The sequence below is a fragment of the Dasypus novemcinctus genome, chromosome 16 (assembly GCF_030445035.2).
Source record: "Dasypus novemcinctus isolate mDasNov1 chromosome 16, mDasNov1.1.hap2, whole genome shotgun sequence".
NCBI lineage: Eukaryota > Metazoa > Chordata > Mammalia > Cingulata > Dasypodidae > Dasypus > Dasypus novemcinctus.
Window position 1 is genome coordinate 69,337,700 of NC_080688.1, and position 27,799 is coordinate 69,365,498.

The 27,799-nt window shown below is 34.7% G+C and overlaps 1 protein-coding gene across 6 annotated transcripts in view; it reads left to right on the forward strand.

The window, feature by feature from the left end:
- The window catches only part of DCC (DCC netrin 1 receptor), a 1,130,593-nt gene that overhangs the window by 516,163 nt on the left and 586,631 nt on the right, over positions 1-27,799 (forward strand). For all 6 annotated transcript variants that reach the window (XM_058277746.1, XM_058277743.2, XM_058277744.2 and 3 more), the window contains exon 3: positions 4,913-5,197. In XM_058277746.1, coding sequence (XP_058133729.1) covers positions 4,913-5,197 — 285 coding nt within the window. The remainder of the gene's footprint in view (positions 1-4,912; positions 5,198-27,799) is intronic.

The window sequence follows — 27,799 nt, forward strand, 5'->3', positions numbered from 1 at the left end:
CATCATCATGGGACATTCATTGTACTTGATAAATACATCTCTGAGCACTGCTGTACCACATGGTCAATGGTCCACAGTATAGTTTACACTTTCCCCCAGTTCATCCAGTGGGCCATGGCAGGACATACAATGTCCAGTAACTGTCCCTGTAGTACTGCCCAGGATAACTCCAAGTCCCAAAAATGCCCCCACATCACATCTCTTCTTTCTACTCCCCACCCTCAGCAGCTACCATGACTGGCATATTCTTAATCATCAATCCAAACTGCCACAGAATATGTGAGAAAGTGACACAGGCAAAACTCAAAACCAATTATCAAAATTGGGATTTTGCCATACTCTGTTTAAACCATTGGAATCACATAGAACCTGAGCAAATATTTATGTATTTTTCTTTCAGTAGATATTTAATATACTCTGTGGACATAAAATACAGTGCAAACAGACACACACACATGCACACACAGAACACTTTTCTTTAGTTTACACAATTAACTATGCTATAAATCTATAAGATAAGAATGCTGTAAATATTTGAAAGGTTGGGAGATGATTTCCAGTAAGCAAGACCAGGGAAAAGGGGTACTTTGACTCAGAATATTAAGAGTAACTATGGTTCTGATAGGTAGATGTTAGGGGAGAGAATATTCCTATTTAGTGGAAATACCATGATAAATCACAATGAAGAGAAACTATGCTTAGGACATAGACAAATCCAATAGCTCAGAGAATTTGTTTGCAAGAGTTGTGGAAGAGGAGCCTGGAAGGTGCATTGGGCTCCATTCCCGGATATTTTTAAACAAAAACTGGCCAGCATTTGGGGTATAATACTGTGGGGTAAATAAGATTAAAAACAAAATCTCCTGCCAACCCAGAAAATCTTACCCACATAAGTAGGAGTGAAAGAAAACAGTTTCATAACTGAACAAACATTAAAACCAGAATGTAAAGCATATCACGGGCAATCTGCTAAAGAGATTGCAAAGACAAAACGAAACCTCAATGTTTTATATAGTTAAGCCAACAACCCATTGCTTGAGTGTTCTAGGAAAAATGATAACTAGTCTCATGTAAGAGGACTGGACAGCATTTGTTACATATTGCTCATCTTAAATTCTTTGATAAACACATTCCTGGTTTGTAGAGCTGGGAAAAGCTTTTAGATGATTTATATACATCTCTAAGAGGAAGAGAAAGAAAATTTTCTGTAGAGTATGTTCTTAAGAAAGGAGTGGGGGAATCTCTTTCTCATTTTCCACCAGGGGGGCAAAATCACTTTTTTTCTTTTTTTGACTTGTGTTTCCTTTTCAGTTTATATTTACCTTAAAAATACCAGAAATTTTTTTTAAGTTGAAGGTTTCCTGCATGAAGCAAAAGCTTTTGGTGATTTAGGAGCACTAATCTTTTGACTATGTTTGGGATTGATTTGAAGGAGAAAAGGGTAGAGATAGGACGACCATTAGGATAGGATTGAAATGGATCAGATAAGATGTAATGGGTCTAACCAGGCTCCTCCATGAATAGGTTCTTGATGAGCAGGTATCTATTTTTCTTGAGGGCCTGGTTAAAATTATACCTGCATTTCTCTATGAATGAAGCTAAGGAATCATTTGAATCACGTTAGAGCCTTAAATGACTCCTGTGAAATACTGGATCTTGTTCTTATGAGTTACAGTGAGTTTAATGTTCATTACGAGGCACTTATACGCATGCCTTAAAAATATAGCACTAAGTTGATAGCCTATAATTTCTGTCTTTTAAGACTGTTGCTGGTTGGTTATACAACCATGAGGCATAAGAGCTAAAATTCAGAACAATATTGGCTGGGAGCATTAATTCAAGCCATATAGAGCTTTGTAAACTTACAATTGCCTTTTAATGTATAGGGTTTCCTTTGTAGAGACAAAAAGAAAAACTACAAATCATGTTTATAATTTCCAACTATGCCAACCAAGTATTTGAAATTTCCAAACAGTGCATTGTTAAATTTTAAATAGGATGCAATTCTTACCTTTTCTGTGTCAAGAGTTCTATGGGGAAGAAATGTTTTAAGATCCTGAGATCACCACAGAGTGCAAGCCAAATGGCCATGGTAAATAATAGCCTGTTCCATTAAGTCTAATTATATAATACACAATCTCATGGCTTATATATGATTTTTCCAGTTAGAAGAAGTTTACATAAGGGAACAAATTACTGAGTATCAATTTGAATCATTCTTTTATTTTATATTTTCTTCTATGCTTTATAGATTATTGCAAAGGATTTTTGAATACCATAGATATACAGATATAAATATTTAAAATTTTATCCAAATACATAACTTTTACAGAACCATAAACCTGAATATATAAAAATATACAGATAGTTTATTGCCTTACCAAACATATTTTATTCTTATCTACATCATATAAAATGTATACCTTGTAGGGGGATAATCATTCTTGATATTATTTTCTTAATTAAAATACTCACCATAAAACTCTAAAGAAGAAAATTATTATATAAAAAGTTCAGAAATTCTTTTGAAAGTCTAATGTACTATGTAGATATCACAGCATCCATTCAACATTAGTTACCATATCTTCTTCTTGTATATACAAAGCATTCTCTGTTCAAGTACATACTTCAAATCCACACCAAACCAATCAGAAAATTAATGTAGGTTATTTGAATAGACTCAAGACTCAATGCTACAAATAACCTACAGGGAGCAGATGTCATTCAAGCAGTTGGGTGCTCGTCTCGCACATGGTTGGTCCCGGGTTCAGTTCCCAGTGCCTGCTTACGAAGATGAGCAGACTCAATGAGCAGACACAGCAAGCAGACAATGAGCAGAAAACAATGAGCCATCTTGGGGCGGGGGGGATAACTTACAATTGGACTTTGAACAATGAGCCAGTGCTCAAGTTAATTAGTTCCTTTGGTAAGCCCAATAGTAGGTCTGACACATTTTAGTTCTTCTAAATGATAACTAAGTGAGAAGAATGGAGTTAGACAAGTGGTTACTGCTAACATATATAAACGTATAGTGTTGAGATGAACAGCTCCATGGATCCCAATTCCAGAGATTTTATGTAGATGAGTAATTTTTCTTTTTTTTTACCTACTGTGCAGGATTTATTTTAATAAGCTAATATCTGTATCAGTATTAAGGCTTCTTTATTAATCGTCCTTGCTAAAGAACAATGTCAATCAATATTGAATCTCCAGGATCATGGTCTTTTTATATAGGCATAGCTATAATGAGTGGTAGCATTTGGCAGCTTATATATATATCTTCCATATGTGATGTTGATATAATTTCCTATTTCATGGATTCGATTATCTTGTGGTTACTCAAAGACTAATCCCAAAAGGACTTTCACCTAAGAAAGGAGTCTTCTCTACAACATTTCTTGATTGTCTACCATATTAACTTATGATGTTTTGACACCTTTCATTTTGCCTTTGATCTTTTGACCGAGTAAAATTTCTGTCGTATTGTAAAGAAAATTAGGTTTGTGAGAATAGAGCCAAAATAATACTAGCAATAGTTAAAACTAAACAGAGTAGTATTTGTTGTTTACTTGAAATCAATAGAAAAATCAAAACTTTTTGACAAAATTTAAACCCAGACCTAGGAAATTTTGATGTAGTGAAAAGAAATCCATTAAACAAAAATCACAGTAACATGAACTACAATCAGTAAAATTTGATGTGAACCACAAAGTAATGAAAATGAAACAAATTTTATTGTAAAATTTACATACAATGAGAATAATTCAAGTAAAATTAAAAATTAATATAGAGAGATTGATATATAACTGTGATGAGTAAAACATGAATCAAGGAATTAAAATGACTTGAATTAACTTTAGAAAATAAAATTGCCAATAATTTATATAATATAATTCATACAATTAAAAAAAATTTGTAATCATAAAACAGACAAAATTATTTTCTTGGGCAAGGCATTAATATCACAGATGTCTTCCTATTCAAAAATGTAATTCAAGAGATGAGGATCAAACTATCTTTTACCTTTCTCATGTGTGTCATCAAGATGGGGAATGTGGCTGCTCTCTTACTATGTTTCTGTAATGATGGCCTGTTTTTTCTTTCCTTTCTCCCCTACATTTGTTTAATAATACATATGAACACCCCTGTCACATGTTATTCCATTTGAACATTGTAGCAATTTTGTGATTTAGCTATTAACCCATTTTATGGATCAAAGAGATGAAAGAGATCAAAGAGATTACTAAACGAATCTCCCACCAGGGTAGAAGCACAAGTTATTTTAATTCCAGTTCACCACATCACAATCATACCTAGCAACTACTAATGAACATTTATCTCAAGCAGTTAATCCATAAGAGAAAGTTTTCCATTACTATCAGTGGTGACTGACATAGCCCATCTTTCTGGAAATTGCTCTAGGTTATACCACGTGGCCAGTCCTTCATGAACTCCCATGGCCTCATAGTTGTTTGTACAAAGTCAGGTAACAGAAAGAGAATAGAATCAGGATTCAGAAGAACCAGGTCCCACTTGCAGGATTGCCACATAATAACTATGTGACCATGTGTATGGAATTCTACTTCTCTGAGCCTCAATTTCCTCAGGGGTGAAATAAGAATAATCTCATCTGTCATGTTTACTTTACAGGGTGGTTTTATTAGCAGACAATTAAAAAGAAGTAAGCTTCTGAGATTAATAGCACTAGCTTTATCATATTTCATCCACAGAATCTACTGTATCACCAGACACAAATGTGGTAAAATGTGAAGCACAAATGAAATGAGATTTGAGAAAATACTTTATAAAATATAATCTGCTCTAAAATGGAAGGTGTGGTTGTTTTACTGATGATCATTATGCCTCATCTGAAAGATTTACCCTTACCCTCCCTTCTTTGTTTTTCCTCTAGGACCATTGAGGTTCCTTTCCCAGACAGAATCTGTCACAGCCTTCATGGGAGATACAGTACTACTCAAGTGTGAAGTCATTGGGGAGCCCATGCCAACAATACACTGGCAGAAGAACCAACAAGACGTGACTCCAAGTCTGGGTGACTCCCGGGTGGTGATCTTGCCCTCTGGAGCTTTGCAAATCAGCCGACTTCAACCGGGAGACATCGGGATCTATCGATGCTTAGCCCGGAATCCAGCCAGCTCAAGAACAGGAAATGAAGCAGAAGTTAGAATTTTATCAGGTATCGCAGTGCTTTTCATTCCATTCAGACTGAAATTCTCTGGAATAGTTCATGTAACAATTTTCTTTTCACAAACAAGATGTAATTGCTGTGTGTTCTGTATTGTTTATTGGGTTTTGTTGTAGGTAATCTTTTTTCTTTCTCATTGAAGCAGGAGATGAAGGTATGCTAAAAGCTTCTCTTTTCCATTTCTTAGAGTGGAAATTTCTGGAAACACAAATACCTCTGCCTCCATTTGGTCTCATTCATTCCTTCACTCATTCCACTCACTTTTAATGAATATTTTTGGTGTGCAAGGCCCACTGCTAAGCACATTTTATGCATTATTTAATTTTCCTCTGATAATATCCTAAGAGGATATTATTATTATCTCTGTGTCAAAGAATGAAGTTGGGACTTAAAAAGGTTCAGAACTTTCCCCAGGCTAATAATTGCATTTTTGTTTATTCATTCATTTACTCACTCATTTCCATGAAGAACTGAGCTACATATCAGGGATATGACAGTGAAGACTGATGAGTTGGGAAATGGACTTGGCCCAGTGGTTAGGGCGTCTGTCTACCACGTGGGAGGTCCACGGTTCAAACCCCCGGCCTCCTTGACCTGTGTGGAGCTGGCCCACGTGCAGTGCTGATGCGCACAAGGAGTGCCGTGCCATGCAGGGGTGTCCCCTGCATAGAGGAGCCCCACACACAAGGAGTACACCCCATAAGAAGAGCTGCCCAGCGCGAAAGAAAGTTCAGCCTGCCCAGGAATGGTGCCGCACACATGGAGAGCTGACAGCAAGATGACCCAAGAAAAAGAGACACAGATTCCCATGCCACTGACAACAACAGAAGCGGACAAAGAAGAACATGCAGCAAATAGACACAGAGATCAGACAACTGGGGGGAGGGGGAAAGGTAGAGAAATAAATTTTTAAAAAAACTTAAAAAGACTGATGAGTTTGGGCTCATATTAGTCTGGGTGAACACAGACATATAGGTAATTACTATAAAGAGACTAAATGTCATCATAAAGAAACTGCTTTTTCTCTATATCTTATCTCCCTTTCTTTTCTCTGGCAAATCCCTAGGATTCCAGGTTCATTCTCCTCTCCTAAATAATGGAGATGTTAGACTGGATGTTCTCTAAGATCTCTTCTCTTCCAGAACCTGCTTGCTTTCTTATACCTTATCTCTGTCTAACATCTACTTTCTTATTCTCACTTGTGGGACTTAGACTCCCTTGCCATAACAGCACAAAAGGTGTCCACATTTACTGAGTAATTGTGATAGGCTCCCTCTCAAAGCATTGATATTGGGTCCTATCTCTGCCCTCCAGGTATGTGAAGCTGTCACAAGTAATCCAGTTTTGTAGATCATAATATTCATACATCATTCCAAAAGAAGGTTGGCAATTTCTAACTCTTTTTATATTCTGTCTTCCATTCACAATAATACAGACTTAAATGTGTCCGTGATCAGCAGCAACTTTGTTACATTCCATCCACCATGCAGTAAAGGTGCAAATATATCATTTGTTCCTGACCCATAGGTGTATTTATTTAGGCATCCACTACATATACAACAAATTTAATACTGATATTCGCATTTCCTTAATAATGCCTCTGTTGATTCAATCAGATGGGAAGTCTAGGTAAACCACTTAGAAACTGGCAAGAACATGTTTGCTTATTTGGACATGACTGAGGGGTCTATATTTCAGGGATATAAAGGAATAAAGTTGGATTCATTAAATATTAAACTTGAGATGGAAAGTTTTGAAAGACCATGTTTGAACTGTAATCCATGAAGATTTATTTAAAGATAATTTTTGTATTGTTAATTTGGCTAAAACTAGCAATATGATAGTGTACTTTGGAGGTATGTGGGTATTTCTTACCTTAATGGAAACTGAAGTTATTGGAAACAATGCATCTAAAGGGAATTTTTATCTAAGTTCTATGGATTTCAGTAAAAACTTCTAAAAGGAATTGTAAGTTTAAGTAGTGTAGGGGATTGAATGATGTCACCCAGGACAGGCATGTTTAGATCTTAACCTCAGTCCTTGGGCGTGAACCCATTTGTCAACTGGACTTTTGAAGATTTGTTATTAGTGAAGGTTTGTCCAAGCTGAATGAGAATGGGCTTTAGTCCAAGGGCCAAAATCTGTATAAGCAAAGGAACTTGGATAGAGAAAAAGCCACAAGAGAGGAGCCAGAAGTCAGCAGCAAACTGGAAGAAAAGAAAGAGGACATCTCTATGTATGGGAAAGTCAAGCAACCCAAGGATTGATAAAAAGTCAGGACACTACTGATTCCAGGTGGAAGCAAGCCTCCTAGGCTCTGAAAATGGGAGCCAACCTGTAGTGAAGCAAACCCATTTTGTGGTATTTATCATAGCATCCTGGACACTAAGATAGGTAGTAAAAACTTCATACACACCCCTACACACACACGCAGGAAGAATTGTCACACTTGATCATACCTGTTTCATATGCTCTTCCCTCAATAAAGGACCTGCTGAGGGAGCATGTTTGTAATTTTCTAAGTTTATTTTGAGGTCAAATACTTAGATCTACAAGTACAAGATTGCCTCACATGAGTGAGAGAATGAATGAATGAATGAATGAATGGTCAATCCAGCTTTTCTTAGTTACTATTTATGGTTCTGGGTCTCTCTTCTTATAAATCATGTTATTTCTTTCTGAATCAATTGCCACTTCCTATAAATACCAGTTTGGGGGGAGCAATAAATTACATATGAATATGCTTTATTTTAATGTATATTTAATCAAGGGGAAGATATAATCAATTAAAACAGAAACCTATTATGTTATCAACATGACTTGGGAGTGGTACCAAAATGGCTAGCTAGCACTCTTAAAAAAAAAAAATTCTTCTGTGCTCATTAAAGTACCATGTTGACTAGATGATATATTTATTTTTTGCTTCAGGTTGAAATACAAATGTTAATTTGAGATTTTGAAAATTTTCCAGACCCTTTTTTTACTGTAATTCATAAAGAGAGCATTTGTATTTGTCATGTTTATAATCATCAAGTTCTAAATAATCTTTAGTTTAACATACTTAGTCAAGTCTGTGGGAAATAAATTTCAAGTTTACCCTTTTATGTATCAGGTATCTAGGATCTAGTCACAGATCTTATTAAATTCATGTCTTTAACGTTCAAGGAGTTTTAAAATGCTGTATTTCAGCAAGCAATTTGTGTTTATTAAATAAATCCTTGATTCAAGAAACTTTTGAGTGAATCATATATACCTGCCATTGTGCAGCTTGCTAGGAATATAAAGATGGGGATCTTTGCCATAAACACATTTCTTGTCTAATAGGGGAAACTGATAAATCATGTGGGCTGTGATGCGAACGAAGACAACAGAGTGCTATTACAGAACATAAGAGAGAATGACTAATGTGACAATCTTGAAGAACAAATAGTAGTTAGACAAAGAGAAGTATTCACTGGAAAAAAGAGCAGCATAAGCAAAGCTGGGGGGGGGAGGGGTATACGGAGTGGGGTGGGGGAGCGAGAGAGAAAACATTTCAGGGGAACAACACATATTTCTCTTTGACTGGATCACAGGAGGCAGGCAGAGTTGGACAGGGACAAACTACAAGGAAGGGAGATTAATTGGAAGGTGCAAGGACAGAGGATTAGGTTGAATGTTGCTGTAATAATCCTGGATAGAACTGACCGAAAGCTGCCACTAAGGCAGGATCAGCAGGGATTCAGAAATGAAGACAGTAGAGGTTGATATTCAGGACTGGTCTTGGAAGCGGATCAGATATGGCTTCTGAGGGAGGGAATGGAATCCAGGCTCAGACAAAAGCCACGTTGGGACCCTTTTCACTGTGATGGAGTTGGGGAAGGAGTGCAATTGTGGTCAAAATAAAATTAGGTCTTCGGGACATGGAGCTGCCCTGGATGGTGCTTCAGAGGTAATCACCGGACATTGTAAATCCTCACAGGGCCTACATGATGGAATAGAGGAGAGTATAGGCCATGATGTGAACCAATGTATATGAGGTGCAGAGGTGCCCAAAGATGTACTTACCAAATCCAATGGATGTGTCATGATGATGGGAATGAGTGTTGTTGGGGGGGGGGAGAGGGGGGGTGGGGGGGTGGGGTTGAATGGGACCTCACATATATATTTTTAATGTAATATTATTACAAAGTCAATAAAAAATAAAAAAATTTAAAAAAAAAATAAAATAAAATTAGAGACCTTTTTTTTATAATTAGAGATTTTAAGGGATATTTTCACAAAAATATTTTATATTTTCAAAATTGAAAGAATTGTGTTTCATCAGAGGTAGGAAAATTAGTAAATAATTTGTTGGTGGTTTTAAAACAAATTGAATTATTGCTTATGAGGAATTATACATTTTTAACAGAATAACTTAGCAGTTAACTATTGTGAAATATCAAGACCTAAACACTAAAGAAGGGTTGAGACTTTCTAAAATTTCTTATTTTTTGTGTTAGAGAATGTGTGATAAATTGAAGTAGCCATTGTGTTGTCAAGTCCATTTAATTCAGCTTTCATAAAATCTGAGTGCCAAGCAGTAGATTGAATTGCTAAATTATAAATCTGCTTTAGGCATTAGGTTGAATAAAATAACTGGCCCATACACTACACATCTTATTTCAGTTTTCTTAATGGCCTCATTGAATTGATCAATTGGTAATTCAATCTATTGTTCATTCCATTAACTACAATTAGATGGCTCTGGGCTTAGTATAGACCTGATTTAAATCTGTATAATTAGAGACATTGGCTTTTAATGTAATAAATTGAACAAAAATATATTTTGAATTGTTTTACTCTATAATATTTGTTTTTAGTGGAATAAGTTTAACAGAACCCATTCCAACACTCAAAATTATTTAAAAAGTAAATATGTTTTTAGTTTTTAAACAAATAGTTCTGGCATTTTATTCATCACTAAGATTGTTAACTCAATATGTACACTAAACATTTAGTCTGACTAAATAGTATTTATGTTTCAAAATGAAATTAAATTTTCCCACCATTTCTATAGAATAATGATCTGTAGGCAATAACAAAGAAGATACTTCTTACTTTTTAAATTTACCATCAAGCAAGACAGTTAATCCATGTAGCCATATGACAAACATAAGGCAGGGAAGGTTAGATTCAGGTGAACACAACTAATTCAAAAAGAACACAGATAAGGAATAAATCAATTCTGGGTAGAAAATGTGTAAAGTCTTTATACAGATGATTACTTTTCTAGATCGTTAGGAGAGAGCCATTTTTGGAGTGATAGCAGTAGGTGGCAAGCCTGGAAGGAGAAGTTGGACCCACCTTTTGCAGAACCTTGAATCTTATGCTTAGCAATTTTTATTTGATTCCATTAAATTTATTAATGATTGAGAGCCCATGAATGATAGTGAGCAATGGATACCAGGATATAAACATACACAGAAGAAAAGAGAATCAAGAAAGTGAAGAGCAGAACAGAACAGATTATGTATTAACTGGTATTATTGTCTAATACTTAATGTCTTTCACTGCATTGAAAGATTTTTCCATAGTTTGTTTCTCTTTCTTGGCTAGTTTGGGATGAAATTATTTTCTAACCAATGCTATAAACAGGACATGCTTACTTTTAGCCTTTCATAGATTTAAGTTGGATAAGATGGTTCCTTGTGTCCATCTCATGTGTAATTAGAAAAGTATGAGATGAAGATCATATTATATTTAAACCACATAAAGTCTACATTTGCTAGATACCATATAAAATTTAATTCAGATTGCATAAAAGTATCTATATATATAAACTATCACAATCTGTTTCTATGGATTCTGCTCATTTGGCCTTATTATCTATTAATTAATGTATATTTAAAATTCTCAGTTTGAACTATTCTTTTATTAGGTAGCTAAGAGCATAGTATCTGACACCAGACTAAGTGCCAATCTATGTTTCACCATTTACTAATTGTGAAACTGGGTTAAGAACTTAATCTCTTTCTAAATCTTAATTTACTAATCTTGCAAAATACATAGGATAATAGCATAAATGTTATAGGATGGGTGAGAGACAAATTTATTTGGCCAAGTACAAGGTCTGGAGTTACTAAGTCCTCAATGGCTATTATTATTTTGACATTTCGGAGTATCTTGTCTTAAAGAATCTGATTCTCATGCAAAATTATTTCTTTGATAATAAATTAACTGATTTTGTTTCTGGATATTTATATATTCGTTTATCTACTAGTTATTAATTGCTCATATTTTATGCTATTTATCCATTGTACTGTTTAGTTACTGACTTTCCTTGTTATATTGATACAAGCCAGGGTCTCCTGCAACTATTTCCTCTCTGATAGCTCATTCCTCAGGATTTTTACCCTTAACTTTCACAGCAACATCATTTCTTTTACTCTAGGAAATTGTAAAAGAGGCGCTGGCTTAGAAATAGGAATGAGAGGATAAATAAGCCTTCTAGTATTTGATCTTTGTTAACATTAGCAGCTTAGTTAATCCTCTATAATCCTTAGTTTCCTTATCTGATAAAAGAAGAGGGTGGACTAGATCAGCCTTTCCCAATTTCAAACTATCAAGGATATCATTTATTATTTCACTCCACATCCAATGCCAGCACTGATTTTATAATCCCAGTGATTAAGAGTTCAAGTTTGCCATTTGAATTAAAAATTGCAAGGCCCTGCTATAATACACTTGGTGGTCAAAAATCAATCTCATAAAGTATGGGCTTCTTCCATTTTTGTTTTACAAAAAGCACACCAAAAGAAGACAGGACACCTTTTATTGTATACAACTTACTAAGTTCACGTCATTAGGTGCTCCCACTTCCTTGCTCCATGCCTGGCTAGATTGTAACTTTAGCCTGCTCGATTTGGGAACCAGGGCTCGGCAGAACAAAGGAATCAATGGCTAATATCATTATATTGGAATTGGAGTTATTGAAGAGCACATTATCATGGGATTTTACTATAAATCCATATTTTTTTTTCCTTTTTAATCAAAGGCTTTTGTAAGTGCCAGTCAGATCAACACAAGATAACTGAAATAGCCAGTGTTTCACATGGAATCGAAAAAATTCCATTGAGAAACAATGAGACCTAGTACGCTAGTAAGCCTAACCTGACTTACTGTGGGTAAATAGAAAATTTTTGTTTGGTTCTGGGATCTGTTAAAAAAAATTCTTAAATTCCTGTGTAATTCGGGGGGATATCAACAAGACCCAGGGTAATAGTCTGAGAATTAAAATAATGGGGGGCGTTATATTTTCCTTGCCATATCTATCATTCTCATGTCACCAGTGATCTTCCACTCCCCGAATTTACTTGTTTTCTGTTTTCATTCTTGACCTTGAGTAATTTAGAAATTGCTGGGGGTAGGAAGTGGGAGGAAGAGATGTGATGTGGGGGCATTTTCGGGGTTGTTCTGGGTGGTGTTGCAGGGACAGTTACCGGACATTGTATATCCTCCCATGGCCCATTGGGTGGACTGTGGGAGAGTGTGGGCTATGATGTGGACCATTGACCATGAGGTGCAGCGGTGCTCAAAGATGTATTCTCCAAATGCAATAAATGTCTCATGATGATGGAGGAGGTTGTTGTTATGGGGTAGGAGTGGGGTGAGACGAGTGGGGGGAATATGGGAAACTCATGTTTTTTGAATGTAACATTAAAAAAAAACAAAGACAAAAAAGTCAGAATACCAAAAAATAAATTGAAAAAAATTTGAAAAAAAAATTGATTATAATATCTCCTCTCAGCTCCCATTCTCAGAAAGATTACTATTTCATATAAGGTCAAAAGCAAAAACAATGTACTCTGGATTGTCTTCCACATAGAAGAACAAATATTTCTTGAAAGGGACAGAGCATGTCTTTTCCCAGGAGTCTATTGGGGCCACCATATGGCCAGTTCTACATTTACTAGGTATAAGACATTTAGAAGCCCTGGGTAGGTAGAATGCAGGGTTTGGCAGTCTGCTCTGACTCTCACACAAAATCTTTCCATGAGCCTGTGTAGAAACCAACTCTGTGAGTGAACTCACAAATCTGTGAGTGCAAAAATCACAAGAAATAGGAAAAGATCAGTGTGTTTTCCTCCTCTGACCCTATGTGACATCAATTTATTCCTGGAGTATTGAGAAAGATATATTTAGTTATAAGTTTAGGCTACACCTTTATTGATTCAACATTGGCAAAGTAATAAATAATCCAAATAAATATTTTTTTATCAAAAATCCATTACTTGGGAAGTTTTAGCTGGTGTTTTATGCATATATATGTACAAATTATGAAGATTTCTGGATTCCCTAAACTAGCTTTGACACATTATAGTAGTAACATTTGTTTTCTGGGATTCTACCATCAGCTGCAAAAGAAAAAAAATAGTCATCCTATAAATGAAACACCACTTTCTTCAGACCTGCTACAAAATGAAATTGATAGACTCAAAATTTGCCTGTAAGACAGAAGGGATATAGTCATATGCCAATGATAAGAATAGACACTCCCCTTTCTTCCTCCAAGCTGTAACTACAAATAGCATTGTGTATATGTACATGGAGAAGGAAAGAGGAAATACGAACAGACGTAGGAATATTTACAGAGAGAGACTGCTATTTTTAGTAACAAACTGGTATAAATGAGGAAAGAAAGTAGTTGAGTGATGAATAAAAGTTCTGAGAAAAGCTATGGACAGAATGGAGCATTTCCACTTTTATAAAATAAATTCTGATTCTTGTAATCTGTCTGGATGATATTGCTTTTTCAATGAAAGACATTATAGACACAGAGTTAAGAGTAATCTCATGAAATTTTCCTCTCAGAACACATGTTGTTGTACCTACTGTTATTTGAAGACACACGGTGCCTGCTAAATTTCCTAAAACAGAACTAGATGGGGAACGGCAAAAGAACCAGCAGGTGATCAGTATGTTAGTTTGAAACTGAGGATGCAGGGAGAGGAAACTAACTCTGTGAAGTTAAATTAATTTATAACTTTTATGCCTGGGAAGAAATCAAAGAGAACACCCCACAGTAGCCTGCAGTGCCTTTTCATTTCCAATTGGGAAGAAATGGTTGATATTCTATGGAAGCAATAATTTAATAAAGAAAACTAGGGTTACACAATGAAAGAAACAATTTTTGCATTCAGAAAGCATAAAAATTAAAAGGAACGAGTAGTTATTTGAGGCAGACAGTTATTAAATTGCAAAAACTGTTATTTTTTTTTGCTGACATAGATGCTAACGTCCATAATTTAATTATCTATGCCTCAGTTACTCTTTAGATTCATGTAAAGTTTAATTTTCGGGCTCCTGAATAATACTTATGGAAATGGTCCTATTAAAGGAATGCTTTTGCCTTCACGGGGTAAGCATGCTTTCCATTTTGCTCAGGAGAATACCAGTCACACTTCATGTCCTAGGATAATAATAAAGATTTCCTTTTCACTCTAAAATTTGTCCCAGTTTAAATAATTAATATGGTCACCATCATCGTCTACCACGAGTGAGGGCACACTTATGTAGCTCCCAAGGCACTTTTGGGAAAACTGTGAAAGAGGAAAGTCAAATCTACTTCCTAAATAATCTTATAGACTCGGTTAATTTAGCCTGTGTAATGTCTAATAAAACCTTTTGGGGAAATAGCACTAGACAGAAAATACTTCCCTTTAGGGCATGGGCTTTGAAGACAGTGGGATTTTTATTTTTGAATATTTCAAGTGCAGGCAAATATGATCTGAGGATATATGATCTGAGATGTTTCTTGACTTTTAATAATCTTTCACTGAAACAAAATTGATGAGAAACATTTAAGTTTTATACAGCTTTTCCAAATACAAATAATAAAACAACAGTAATAAAATTTAAAAGTAAGAAGAAAAAGAAAGCAAAGAAGAAGAAAGAAAAGCATGAAGCAGGAATATTTTACTAAATCTCATTCATTAAGTGCATTTTAAAAAATATCCTGTGTGTTCAAATGGGAAGAACATATGAAGAATATCAAAGTATGATGGTTTTCACATAGGAAAATACTCCTGAAATCATTTGAGTTTCAAGTTGAACCATCTATTTGGTTTTTATAGAATACTATTTTTACTTGAAAGGACAATCAACAGAAAAACTATGGCTATTCAGATTTGGGTATTTATTAGCTACTTTCTAAAAAGTTAACGAAATGGGCCCATTACTTCAAGAAAAAGAAATTTATTTGTTGCCAATAATGAAATTTAAGTTTTCAAGTAAAAATTAGAAATTGGAAACTTTATATCTGCCTCGAGGAAGTTGACAGCTTACCAACATTTAAAGACCATTGAACTGAGAATGATACTTAAAAATGAGATATTTTGATATTGTGTAATGAAATATGTCAACATTTGGAAGATCTAATACAGTTTACCATTCCCAATGACCAGTGATTAATGTGACAAAATCTTATATGGGTAAAAATTTATTCAAAGTACAAAATATACCAACAGATTTTAATATAACAGTGCAGATGTTCAGAGATATGTCAGATTCCACATTCCCACTAACTTTTAAGAAACTATTTATTGAGTTTTGACATAGTATTAAAGAATAATAGCTACAATTATCTGAAAAGGCTATTAAGATACTCCTACTTTTTCCAAACACACATCTCTGTGAAGTCAGATTTTTTTCCTGTACTTCTAACAAAGCAACATATCAGAACAAAGTAAATGCAAAAAGGAACATAAGAAGACTCCAATCATCTTCTATTACACAATTCTTTAAAGAAGGCTACAAAAATCTAAAGCATTACAGCTCTAACAAATTTTTGTTCATGGAAAATACAGTTTTTAAAATATGTCGTTTTTGTTAACATGTAAACAAACATTTAATGAATAGTTCAATTAAAATCTATCTGTTTTGATTCCTAACTTGGTAAATATTTATAGCTATCATCTTCATAAACAAAAGCTCTTTGATACCCTCAGTCATTTCTAAGAATGGAAATGGTTCCCGGGACAAAATGGTTTGAAAGCCACTGGCCTATGTCATTATTCTTTTTCCTAATGTTTGTACATTAAGTTAAAATAAGCCAAAATTTCTATTTAAAAAATGAAAAAGGAAAGGAAGGGAGAAATGAAAGAATAAGCAAAGTCAACATATTGCCATATGGCAGTTCTACCCTTTGATGCCATCTGTGTAATCAGGTATCCATATCATGGTATTGGCTATTTTCCCTTTCAATTTTTTACACACTACCCTCTTGCTCTTTGAGGAAGATTAGCTATCTTCCCACCAGGATGGCAATAAGATCAAGTCAGACAATCAGGCCAACATTTTCTCCTCTACAAGAAAGAGGTAAACTGGATTTTTGTCCAAGCAAATCATTACTGCCTTATCGGTTTAGAAAAAGAGTTGTGCAATTTTGTCCATTCACTTCCATGAGTGTCAGATTAAAGAGATCTGCACTTTATAGTTTTTAATATAAAAATTTACATTAGAAAACATATCAATTTTTGCTGGTCTTATTTACAGACAGCTGTCAGATATGTTTTCTAGAATCTACAGTTTCATTTTCCTCCAACATATTTTATTGTAAAATATATCATACACAAAAATATATGAAACATATTCCCAGTTTAAATAGTAAAAATAAAGTGATCATTTGTGTACCCATCACCCAATTTATGACATAGAACATAATAAACTTGTATTTTGGGGCCATTTCTTGTGACTAAACCACACTCATTAATTCACTGGAAAAATTTGTTATGTGCAATTAACTAAATAACTCCATTAGGGTCTGAATACTCAGTGCTCATAAAATGAGACCATAAATGAATTTTATCAGTAATTACTGATTTCAATATAGTTCTCTTCAAATAAATTTAGTCAACAAGAGTCATTACTTAAAATTTCAAATTCACACCTCCCAGAGCTTTTTCATCTCTGCTATTATGGACCCTAGAGGAAAATTTCATTTCCTTTTAAATATTTGCCTTGAGCTTTAGTAATTAACTTTCATAATTCTTTGCTTCTACTATAGTTTTCATGTACTTTCTAAACATAGAATTTAAAATAACTCTTCATTCTAAAATTATCTAATCTTTTAAAGCCCTTTAGAAAACATGGAAAAATTCAAAGATGAAAATAAAAACCACCCATAACTCAATCACACAAAGATAATTTTGGCATTTGCATCTTCACCCTCCCCATTTAATCTTCCTTTAATAATCACATTTCAAAGGAGATATGTAGGGTGGATATCATGTTTAGTAATGCCTGCACAAATAGCTAAAACTACCTTAACAGTACGAAAACTGAAATTAAAGTGCAAAGAAACAAAAGGGTTAATCAGTATTTTAAGTTGATAGGATGTTTCATTTCGTTTTCTTTCTCATGAGAATATTTCAGTTATCTATTGCTGCAAATTAGAGCGCTCCAAAATTTAATGACTTAAAACCATAACAATTCATTTTTTTCTTACAATTCTGTGGTTTAGCTAAGTAGTTGCTTGTTTTACTTGGTCTCACCCATGTGCATTTGGCTGAGCTAGATTTTCTCCTGTGACTGACAGTTGGAGCTGGCTGGTAACCGGGGACCTTAGCTCTTCTTCATGTGGTTTCTCATCCTTCAGTCTGTGAGACTAGCAGGGCAGTCTTGGGAAGAGGAAAGGCCTTGGCTCTAGACAACTCCCACCGCAATCTGTGGATCAAAGCTAGACACAAGGCTGGGCCAAGTTTAGAATGCAGGCAACAGAACCCCACCTCTGGACTGGAGAAGCTTCAAACAATTTGTGATCATGTTTAATCTACCACAATGTTGTGGATATATATGAACAATTTACTATTAAAGAAAACTTCTCTTAGTTTTTTGGGGGAACTTCCATAATATTAGAATTTATTAGATAAAATCCAGAGATATCCTGGAGGTAATGGAACCAACTTCTCTGCCAAAAGCTGACATTTTTCATACACATGGTCAAGGACACAAATTCAAATGCCTACAGGGCCATAAAGTATTATACATAACTGAAAAGGGCCTGATCCAGATTGGGATAATCTAGAATAGGTATGCTCTATCTAAAAAACTAGTTGCAGATGGTGGTTTTGTGGCAATATTAGTCTAGTGATGCCAGAACAACTACTATTTCAAGGGACATCAGAAATCATGATATTTAACTGAAATCATCCAATATTAAGAGTGGCCAAACAAAATATGGCCACAAGTCAAATTTCAGCCCAAAGACCACTATATATTTCAACCATGTTTTATAAGAATTTGAAAATACACCAAAAGATATAGATATGTTAAATATACACAAAATGTTAAATATGTGATTATTATGAATCAAATTATTGTGAATCATATTATTAATGGCTGAGTCCCAGTATTATCATAGCACTGAAGGATTGTTTCATTAAGTTATTAAGAATATGTTGCTTTTTTTCTATAAAAACATGAAGCAATTTACAGAGTAAGGCAAAATTTTAAATGAGGACACTTTAGAATCAAACAAAACAGATGTAGCTAAAGAAACTATAGAAACAGTTTTTACCAGACTTTTGAGAAAAGATAAATGGTTTCCAATCTTATCAATTAAGAAGATTCCTTGTTAAAGTGAATATATATACATATACATGTATATACACACAAACACACACATATAGTCAGCCATATGTAAGTATATACAAAATTATCTACATCCTTATATGATTATCATTTGCTCTTTGAAAATATGCATGTCCATATAATAGATAAACAACAGTAATAGATGAACAAATGGATTCTCAGTGCCCTTGCAATAGTTCCATACACCCCAGGAGGATCAGGGCATATACTCCTTCTCAGCTTTCTTGTACTGTGAATATTAAAAAGAGAAATTTCTAATTTTAGCTCAGATGTGTAAAGAGCTTAGAAGTCATCACTCTTATCTTCATAACAGGAAAAAGCTGTGCAAAATGAAAATCAACTTTTCTTAGATCCATCAGCGAAATGAGGTCACAGGGGAAACCACCATTCCAAAAACTAGAGAGCCAGGCAAATACTGAGAATCACACCTGATATCAGTTTTGTGAGAGCAGAAGCCATTGGAGTCAGCAATTGATAGGAACACTTAAACTAAATTTGAGGAAATGCTGGATGGAGGCTGAGCGTGGACTATGCTGAGTGTGAGAAACTCCTATGGGATACAGTTTTAGGGAACTCCCAAACTTTCATGGCTTTTACCTCCAGGAACCTTGCCAAGTCTCACAGTGAAAATTAGTGAAAAATCCCCTCGTGCTTCTGGTGGTGGGTATGGGGTATAGGGGGTGGGGTGAGAATGTAACCATTTTGAAATAGTTTCAGAACAGTGTCCCATAAAAAAGTCTGTCCTCAAGGGAAACAGTCTCATCTGACCTCAGGGAGGGGCAATTAAACAACTCCAGCCTACTCTAGCCTTCCTGTCTCACATAAGGGAAGGAAAAAATAAATGGGTAGGAAAATCTTCTAAAGATCACAGGTCAGGGACTCAGGCCTACTGAAAAAGCTGAGATTTAATTTTTAGATGTGAAATGTTTTCCCTCTCTGACACCTTAGCACATGTCACCTGGGCTCCAGTATTATGATAATGACTTACAATTCAGAGAGTTGCAAGGCACAGATTTTGTTGAAGAAGTCCTTAGGGAAACCAGAAATCTCAGGGAAGAGAGGAAACAAGAAAACAAAAACCCAAGAAAACTAGGGGAAGCCTCTATACCTAACACTATAGCAAATATGGAAGACAGACCAGCTCCTAGTCAGATTATGGTATATAGTCAAACTAAAAGTCTAGAGAGGGAAGTGGCTATGACTCAATCAGTTGGGCTCCTGTCTACCATATGGGAGTCCCTGGGTTTGCATCCTGGGGCCTCCGTGTGAAGGCAGGCTCGCCTGCACATTGCAGAGAGCCACCTGGCCTGTAGATGCCGCAGAGCACCAACTCAGCAAGGTTACACAACAAAAAAGGGAGACAAGCAAAAACAAAACAAAACACAAACACAGAAGAGTGTGCAGAGAATGGACACAGAGAGCAGACAGCAAGCAAGCTGCAGAGAGTAGACAGCAAGCAAGCTGCATGGGGGGAGTAGAAATAAAATAAATAAATACAGACACAGAAGAATACATAGCAACGGGACACAGAGAGCAGACAGCACACAAAAAGCCACAAGGGGTGGGGAGGATAAAAAAAAGTCTAGAGACCTCAGTTCCTATTACCAAAGAAGTAATGTCTTTCAACAACAACAAAAAAGGCATGCTAAAAAAGTAAAAACATAATCTAAAGAGACAAGTAAGCATCACAACCAGACTCATATATGGCACAGATTTGGAAATTATTGAACAGAAAATTAAAGTATTTATGATTAATATTTAAGGGTTCTAGTGGAAAAAATAAACAAAAACAAGAATGAATACATAAAATGACCAGGGAGGTGGAAACTTTAAGAAAGGATTAAAAGGAAATGTCAGAAATAAAAAACAGTGTAATGGAAATGAAGAATGCCTTTGATGGGTTCAGTAGTAGACTGGAACTTGAAGATATATCAGAAGAAAATTCCCAAACAGAAAAGCAAAGAGAAAAATGTCTTTAAAAAAAAAATTGAACAGAATATTTGAAAGCTATAAGATAATGACAAAATTTGAAAGATATGTGTAATAGAAATACCAGAGGCAGAAGAAAGCTAGAAATGAGCAGAGAAAGTAGTATAAAACACCTATAGAAAAACAAGGATAGAAATTACACTGGACCTTTTATCAGAAACCTGGCATATTCAAAAGATTGAAAGATAAAAATGGCAAACAAGAATTCTTTATCTAGAAAACTTATCCTTCAGAACAAAGGAGAAATGCTTTCTCACAAAAACAAAAATAGAGAGTATTTGTAGTCAGTAGGCCTGCCTTGCAAATTTGTGAAAAGAAGTTCTTCAGAGAGTGGAAAGTGATTTAGGTCAGAAACTCAATCTAAATCAAGAAAGGAAGAGAGTTGGAGGAGGACTAAATGAAGGTAAAAATAAAATCTTTTATTTTCTTATTCTAATTTCATTTAATAGAAAACTTCTTGTTCAAAGTAATAATAGTAGTAATGTATTAGGTGATTACAGTATATGGATAAGTGAAATGAGTGACAGCAATGTGTTAAGGGATACAAGGGAGGAATCAGGATACTTGTTTTAAGGTTCTTGCAATACCCATGAAACAGTATAATGTAATTGGAAAGTGGACTTAGATTAGTTGTGAATGTATATTGTAAACCCTAGGGATGCTGTTAAATTATTTTTAGAAGAAATACAATTGATAATTTTAAAAGAAATACAATTAATCCTCAATTAAAAGCAGAGAAAGCAGAGAAATATGGGAAGATAAGAAACAAAGATCAAGTTCAACTAATGGAAAAAAGATATAAGCACAGTAGATATTAACACAACTATATTAATAATCACTTTAGATGTGAATGGCATAAATATACCAGATAAAAGGAAGAGACTGTCATAATGGATAAAAGCAAAAACAAAAGGTCCAAACAACTATATGTTGTTTACCAGAAACTCAGTTTAAATATAAAGAGACAGATAAAAAAGAAAGGAATAGAGAAATACATACTATGCTCACACAAATCAAAGGAAAGCTGGAGTAGCTATATTAATTTCAGACAAAGTGGATTTCAGAACAAGGAATATTACCAAGGATAAAAAGGGGCATTACATACTGATAAATGGCCCACTTCTCAAGGACAACATAACAGTTCTTAACATGTATGCACTGAATAATAATGCATCAAAATACTTGAGGTAAAAACTGAGAGAGTTCCAAGGAGAAATAGACAAATCCACTATTATAGTTGAAGACTTTAATATCCCTCTGTCAGTAGTTGACAGATGTATCAAGTAGAAAATCAGTAATGTTATAGTTGAACAGTACCATCAATCAACTGTATCTCATTGAAATTTATAGAATACTTCATCCAACAATATGAAAAAGAGCAATATAAACCTAAAGCAAGTGGAAGAAAAGAAATAAAAATTAGTGCAGAAATCAATGAAATTGAAAACAGGAAATCAATAAAGAAAAGCAATAAGCTGAAAGCTGGTTGTTTGAAAATAGTGGATATGATAAAACTCAAGGCAAACTATTAGAGGTAATAAGGTAAAGAAGACACAAATTGCTAATATCAGAGATAAGAAAGACATCACTATGGATCCCATGGGCTTTGAAAGGATAGTAAGGGACTATTTCACTGGTTAATTCTAAGTATTGAAGAAGAAATTATATCAGTCCTTACACTCTCTTCCAGAAAATAGAAGCAGAAGGAACACTTCCTAATTCATTGGATGAGACCAGCATTTCCCAATTCTAAAACCAAAGAAATTATGAGGAAGGAAAACTACAGAACAATATGTCTCATGAACACAGATGCAAAAATCCTCAACAAAATATTAGCAAATCAAATCCAGTAATACATAAAAAGAATTATATACCACATCCAAGGGGGATTTATTCCAGTTATGCAAGGCTGGTTCAACATTTGAACATCAATTAATGTTTCCATCACATTAAAAAGAAGAAAAATCATGCAATCATATCAAAATGATTTAACAAAATCCACAACCCACTCTTAATTAAAACTCTTAGGAAACTAGGAATAGAAGGGGACTTCCTCAACTTGAAAGAACACCTACAAAGAACATACAGCTAACAACATAGTTAATGAAGAAAAACTAGATGATTTCCTCTAAAATTAGGAAGAAGGCAAGAATGACCCTCTCATTACTTCTATTCAGCATTAAACTGGAAATCCTAGCTAATGCAATACAATAAGAAAAGTAAATAAAAAGTATACAGTTTGGGAAAGAAGAAATAAAACTGTCTTTGTTCACAGATGACATAATTATGTAGAGAATCCCAAAGAATCAACAAAAAACACTTCTGGAATTAATAATCAATTATAATAAGGCTACAGGGTATAATGTTAGTTTAAAAAGTCAATTGCTTTCCTTTATATATTGGAATTTGAAATTTAAAAAAAACACAATAGCATTTCACTTGTACTAAGAAAGAGAGATATTGAAATTGAGATTCTTAGGTATAAATCTAACAAATTAAGGACAGAATTTATTAGGAGGTAAAAATCCAATGAAAGAAACCAAAGACATATATAATGCAGAGATATTACATGTTAATGGATAGGAAGTCTTAATTTTGTTAATATGTCAGTTCTTCCTAACATGATCAATAGATTTGACCCAATCCCAAACAATATCCTTGCATGTTATATTGTGGATATTGATATGATTCTAAAATTCATATGGAAAGACAAAAGACCCAGAATAGCTAGCACAATACTGAAGAGCAAAGTTGGTTTAATGCTACTAACTTCAAGGCCCACTAAAAAGGTACAATAATCATGACAGCTTAATAGTGTTGAAATAGGCAAATAGATCAATGGAACAGATCCCTAAATAGATCCAAACAAATATAGTCAATTGATTTTTTACAAAAAAAGCAAAGAAAATTCAGTGGACAAAAGATGGTAAAAAAGGAATCTAGTCAAAGACCACAAATTTCACAAAATTAACTCAAAATGGATCATGGATATAAATGTAAAATGCAAAACTATACAAATTCTAGAAGGTAACAGAAAATTCCAGTCACTTTGGGTTAGGCAATGAGCTTTAGATACAACACCAAAACTAAAAAATGTGAAAGAAAAAATAAGTTGAATTTTATTAAAATTAAAACTTCTGTTATGCACAAGATACTGTTGAGAGATGAAAAGACAAGCCATAGACTGTGAGAAAATATTTGGAAAATACATATCTTAAAAATGACTTGTCAGGAGTGAATGTGGCCCAAGCAGTTGAGTGCTTGCTTCCCACATGGGAGGTCCCAGGTTTGGTCCTCAGTGCCTCCTAAAACAAACAAACAAATAATAAGCAAATAAATGAAAAAAACAACTCGGAAGCTGAGGTAGCTCAGTGGTTGAGCACTGGCTTGCCACATACAAGGTCCCAGGTTCAATCCCAACACCCGGTGCCTGAAAAAAAAAAGAAAAAGCCTTGCATCCAAAATATGTAAAGAAAATATGCAAAGACCTCTTAAACTTCGATAAGAAAACAATCTATTTTAAAAATGGGCAAAAGTTCTAAACAGATACTTCACCAGGAAAGATATGCAGATAAGCACATGAAAAGATGCCCTTGAGATACCTGTATACACCTAGAGCTGGGGTTCTTAAAAAGAACCCTGAGCTTGAATTGAAATTCAGAAAACATTCCTGTGGGGATGTGTTGGTGCAGGTGTGATATGTTTATTAAATACTGCACAGTATAATGTGGACTTAGTAAAGGATTCATGGTTTTCCCCTGACTGGCAAAGGGGTTTATGGAACATAAAAGGTTAAGATCCCCTGATCTATAGGAATGGCTAAAATCCAAAAAACTGACAATACCAAATGCTGGGGAGGTGTGGAGCAGAAGGAATGCTGATTCATCACTCATGGCAATGCAAAAAGTTACAGCCATTTTGGAAGACATTTAACAGTTTCTTACAAAGTGAAACAGTTTTACCCTAAGGTCCAGCAATTATGCGCCTAGCTTTACTCATTTGAGTAGAAAACTTACGTTGACAAAAAAATCTGCACGAAGATGTTTATAGCAGCTTTATTCATAATCACCAACTTCTGGAACCAAGGAAGATGATTTCAATAGGTGAATGAATACACAAACTTTGTTTCATCCCTACAATGGTTATTCAGAGATAAAAAGAAATGAGCTATCAAATCACAACAACAAAAAAATGAAGAAACTTAAATGCATATTGCTAAATGAAAGAAGGCAGTCTGAAAAGGCTAAATATTGTATGATTACAATTCCCGGATGTACAAGAAAAGGCAAAAACAGTAAAAACTTTTTACTGTAGAGACAGTATAAATGTCAGTGGTTACCAGGGGTTTGGAGTGGGGAAAAGGAGGAGAGGTTAATAGGTGAAGTACAGGAAAGGAGGAATTTTTAGGGCAGTGAAAAGATTCCATATGCTACTGTAATGGTGGAGACATAACATTATGCATTTGTTAAAACTCATAGAACACAAAGCATAAACATTAATGTAAACTACGGACTTCAGTTAGTAATAATATATTCATATTGGTTCTTAAATGTAACAAATGAATCACACTAATGCAAGATGGTAACGCTACTGGGGAGGTGTGGGAGCTGGCATATGGGAACCCTATTTTGTAAATGAAATTTTTAAAATCAATAATTAATGAAAAGATAACCATTTTGTGTTGCATGGTTTTGTTTTCTGATAAAAAGAAAGTATAGTAGTTTGAGTTGGATATTGACTCTCACATGGGTAAATAAGTAGTGTTGCACATTGATGTCGGGTAAATTTTCTTTCAGATAGAAGAGGTTAATTAAATTTTACTTAATGTTTTCCATGAATAGTACTATAGATGAATAAGTAGCTGAAATAATCCCACTGAGGAACATGTGGTGAATGTAAAGCGTTCAGACAGATAAGTGTCCATTATAAAGACAGCTGTTTGTAAATGCATGTTTTGAAAACTTAGCCATTTCAGGAAATTTAATTCAAGAAGGAAATGAAACATCATCAATATCTGTTGAAAGTTTTGAGAGTTTTTTTCAATATTGGTTTATTAAGGATTAACACATTTAGAAAATTCTTTTAATATTTTCATTGTCAAGAATATGTATGTTGCTGTAACAACCAGAAACAGATGTGGGAAGACTGGGAAAGTGTGAATTTCTTTCTCCACACAAAGAGAATTATAAATGACAGTTACTATCTCAAAAATTAACTTGAGAGTTGGTGCTCTTTTATAAATCTGTGATCAGGCTTGTGGAGTCAGGTCAGACCAAGGAAAATTAACAACAATGAAAATCTGCCCCAGACCCCATTCCATCTTGTCTCTCAGTGATCACCAGTGCCTACAACATGACTTAGTTGGATCTAATCTCCCTGAACAATTTTCCATACATCCCAATCCTAATTTATAACATTTTATTGCCTCATTTTCTTTGCTTCAAGGTTTTGCTTTTTGTTTGGAAAATGACAAATTTAATACTTATTCCATCTAATGCATTAAGTTGAAAACAGTCTAAATGAAACCTTCCAGAGGAATGTGGATTTTAATAAAGATCTAGAAACAAAGCATCTTATCATAAATAAATTTTGAAGGACAAAAAATGTAGTCACCATGTCAGGTCAGAGGATATAACCATGGGTGTGGTGTTTCTCAAGTCTGCCTAACCAAAAAGGCTGGTATTAGTATATATCCTTGAACGTTATGAGTGGGTTTAAATAATAAATGGGAGAAAAAGCCCTTTATCCTCAGAGAGCTTTCCTGACAGTGTTGAACCCTATTCTAATAGTTTTGTGATGCTTTGGCTATTCCATCTGATATAGTCTTAATGGCTTGAAAACCAGTGAGTTCTAGGTTAAAATTCTTTGTACTCCATCCATTCTTCCCTCCACCTCCCCATTAGGGCTTTGGAATTGTTCTGCATGATTTTGCAATGATGGATACAGGCCATTATTCATTCTTTTAGAACTTATTTGACTCCCAAGAAAAGCATCCCGGGCACCAAAGGATTATTATTGGAAAAAGACCTTGACCAAAGGGGGAAATATTAAATACAAATGAATACTTATGCCTAAGAGATTTCAAAGTGAGTCAGGAGGTCATTCTAGAGATTATACTTAGGCACATCTCTAGAGAATCTCACTGACTGCTGCAGTAAACAGTGCCTCAGGCACGGTGGGCTCCTGAGGGCTCTAGAGACATCTGGACACTCTAAGCAGGGCAGACAACCCTAGGCATTTGGAATTCTATCAGTGGGTCTTACCTTGGAATATATGATAACCTATTACCTCAATGTATCAGAGTTATAATTTTCCTACATGTAGTTCTTACAATCCTTTTATTTGAACCTATAATTAGCACTATACCAATTAACTATGAGTTCCAGAGACTTTAATCTTCAGTCTGTTCATATGCTGGTGGAGCCCTGAATCTCAGCAGAGTTACAGTCAATACCTTCTGTCCAATTCATTGGACTCACCCAGGACAACTAAAAAAAGGATGAAGATGGACAATGCCCATCCCCCAAAACAGAGAGTGTCTACAACCGCAAGCAAGACAGTTCTGTACATCTGCCCCACAGAATCAAGATACCCTCTCAACTAGAAGGAGAGTGGGCATCAACCTCCCCAAATCCTCAAGACTGAGGAATGAACAAACATAAGGGGGCAATGCAACTATGGACTAAAGTAGACTTCTTATTATTCTAGTAACGGAAGAACTTGTCACATTGATATAAAGGCAGTGGTCACCAGAGCCTCTGAGGGGAGGAAGCAGGGTGAATAGGTGTAACATGGAACATTTTTGGGACATTGGAATTGTTCTTCATGATATTGCAATGATGGATGTAGGCCATTATACCTTTTGTCAAAACCTAAAAAAAATTATGTGGTGCGAAGCATAAACTTTATTGTAAATTATAGGCCTTGGTTAGCAGCAGTGCTTCAATATGTGTTCATCAATTGTAAAAAATGTACCACATTAATGAAAGCTGT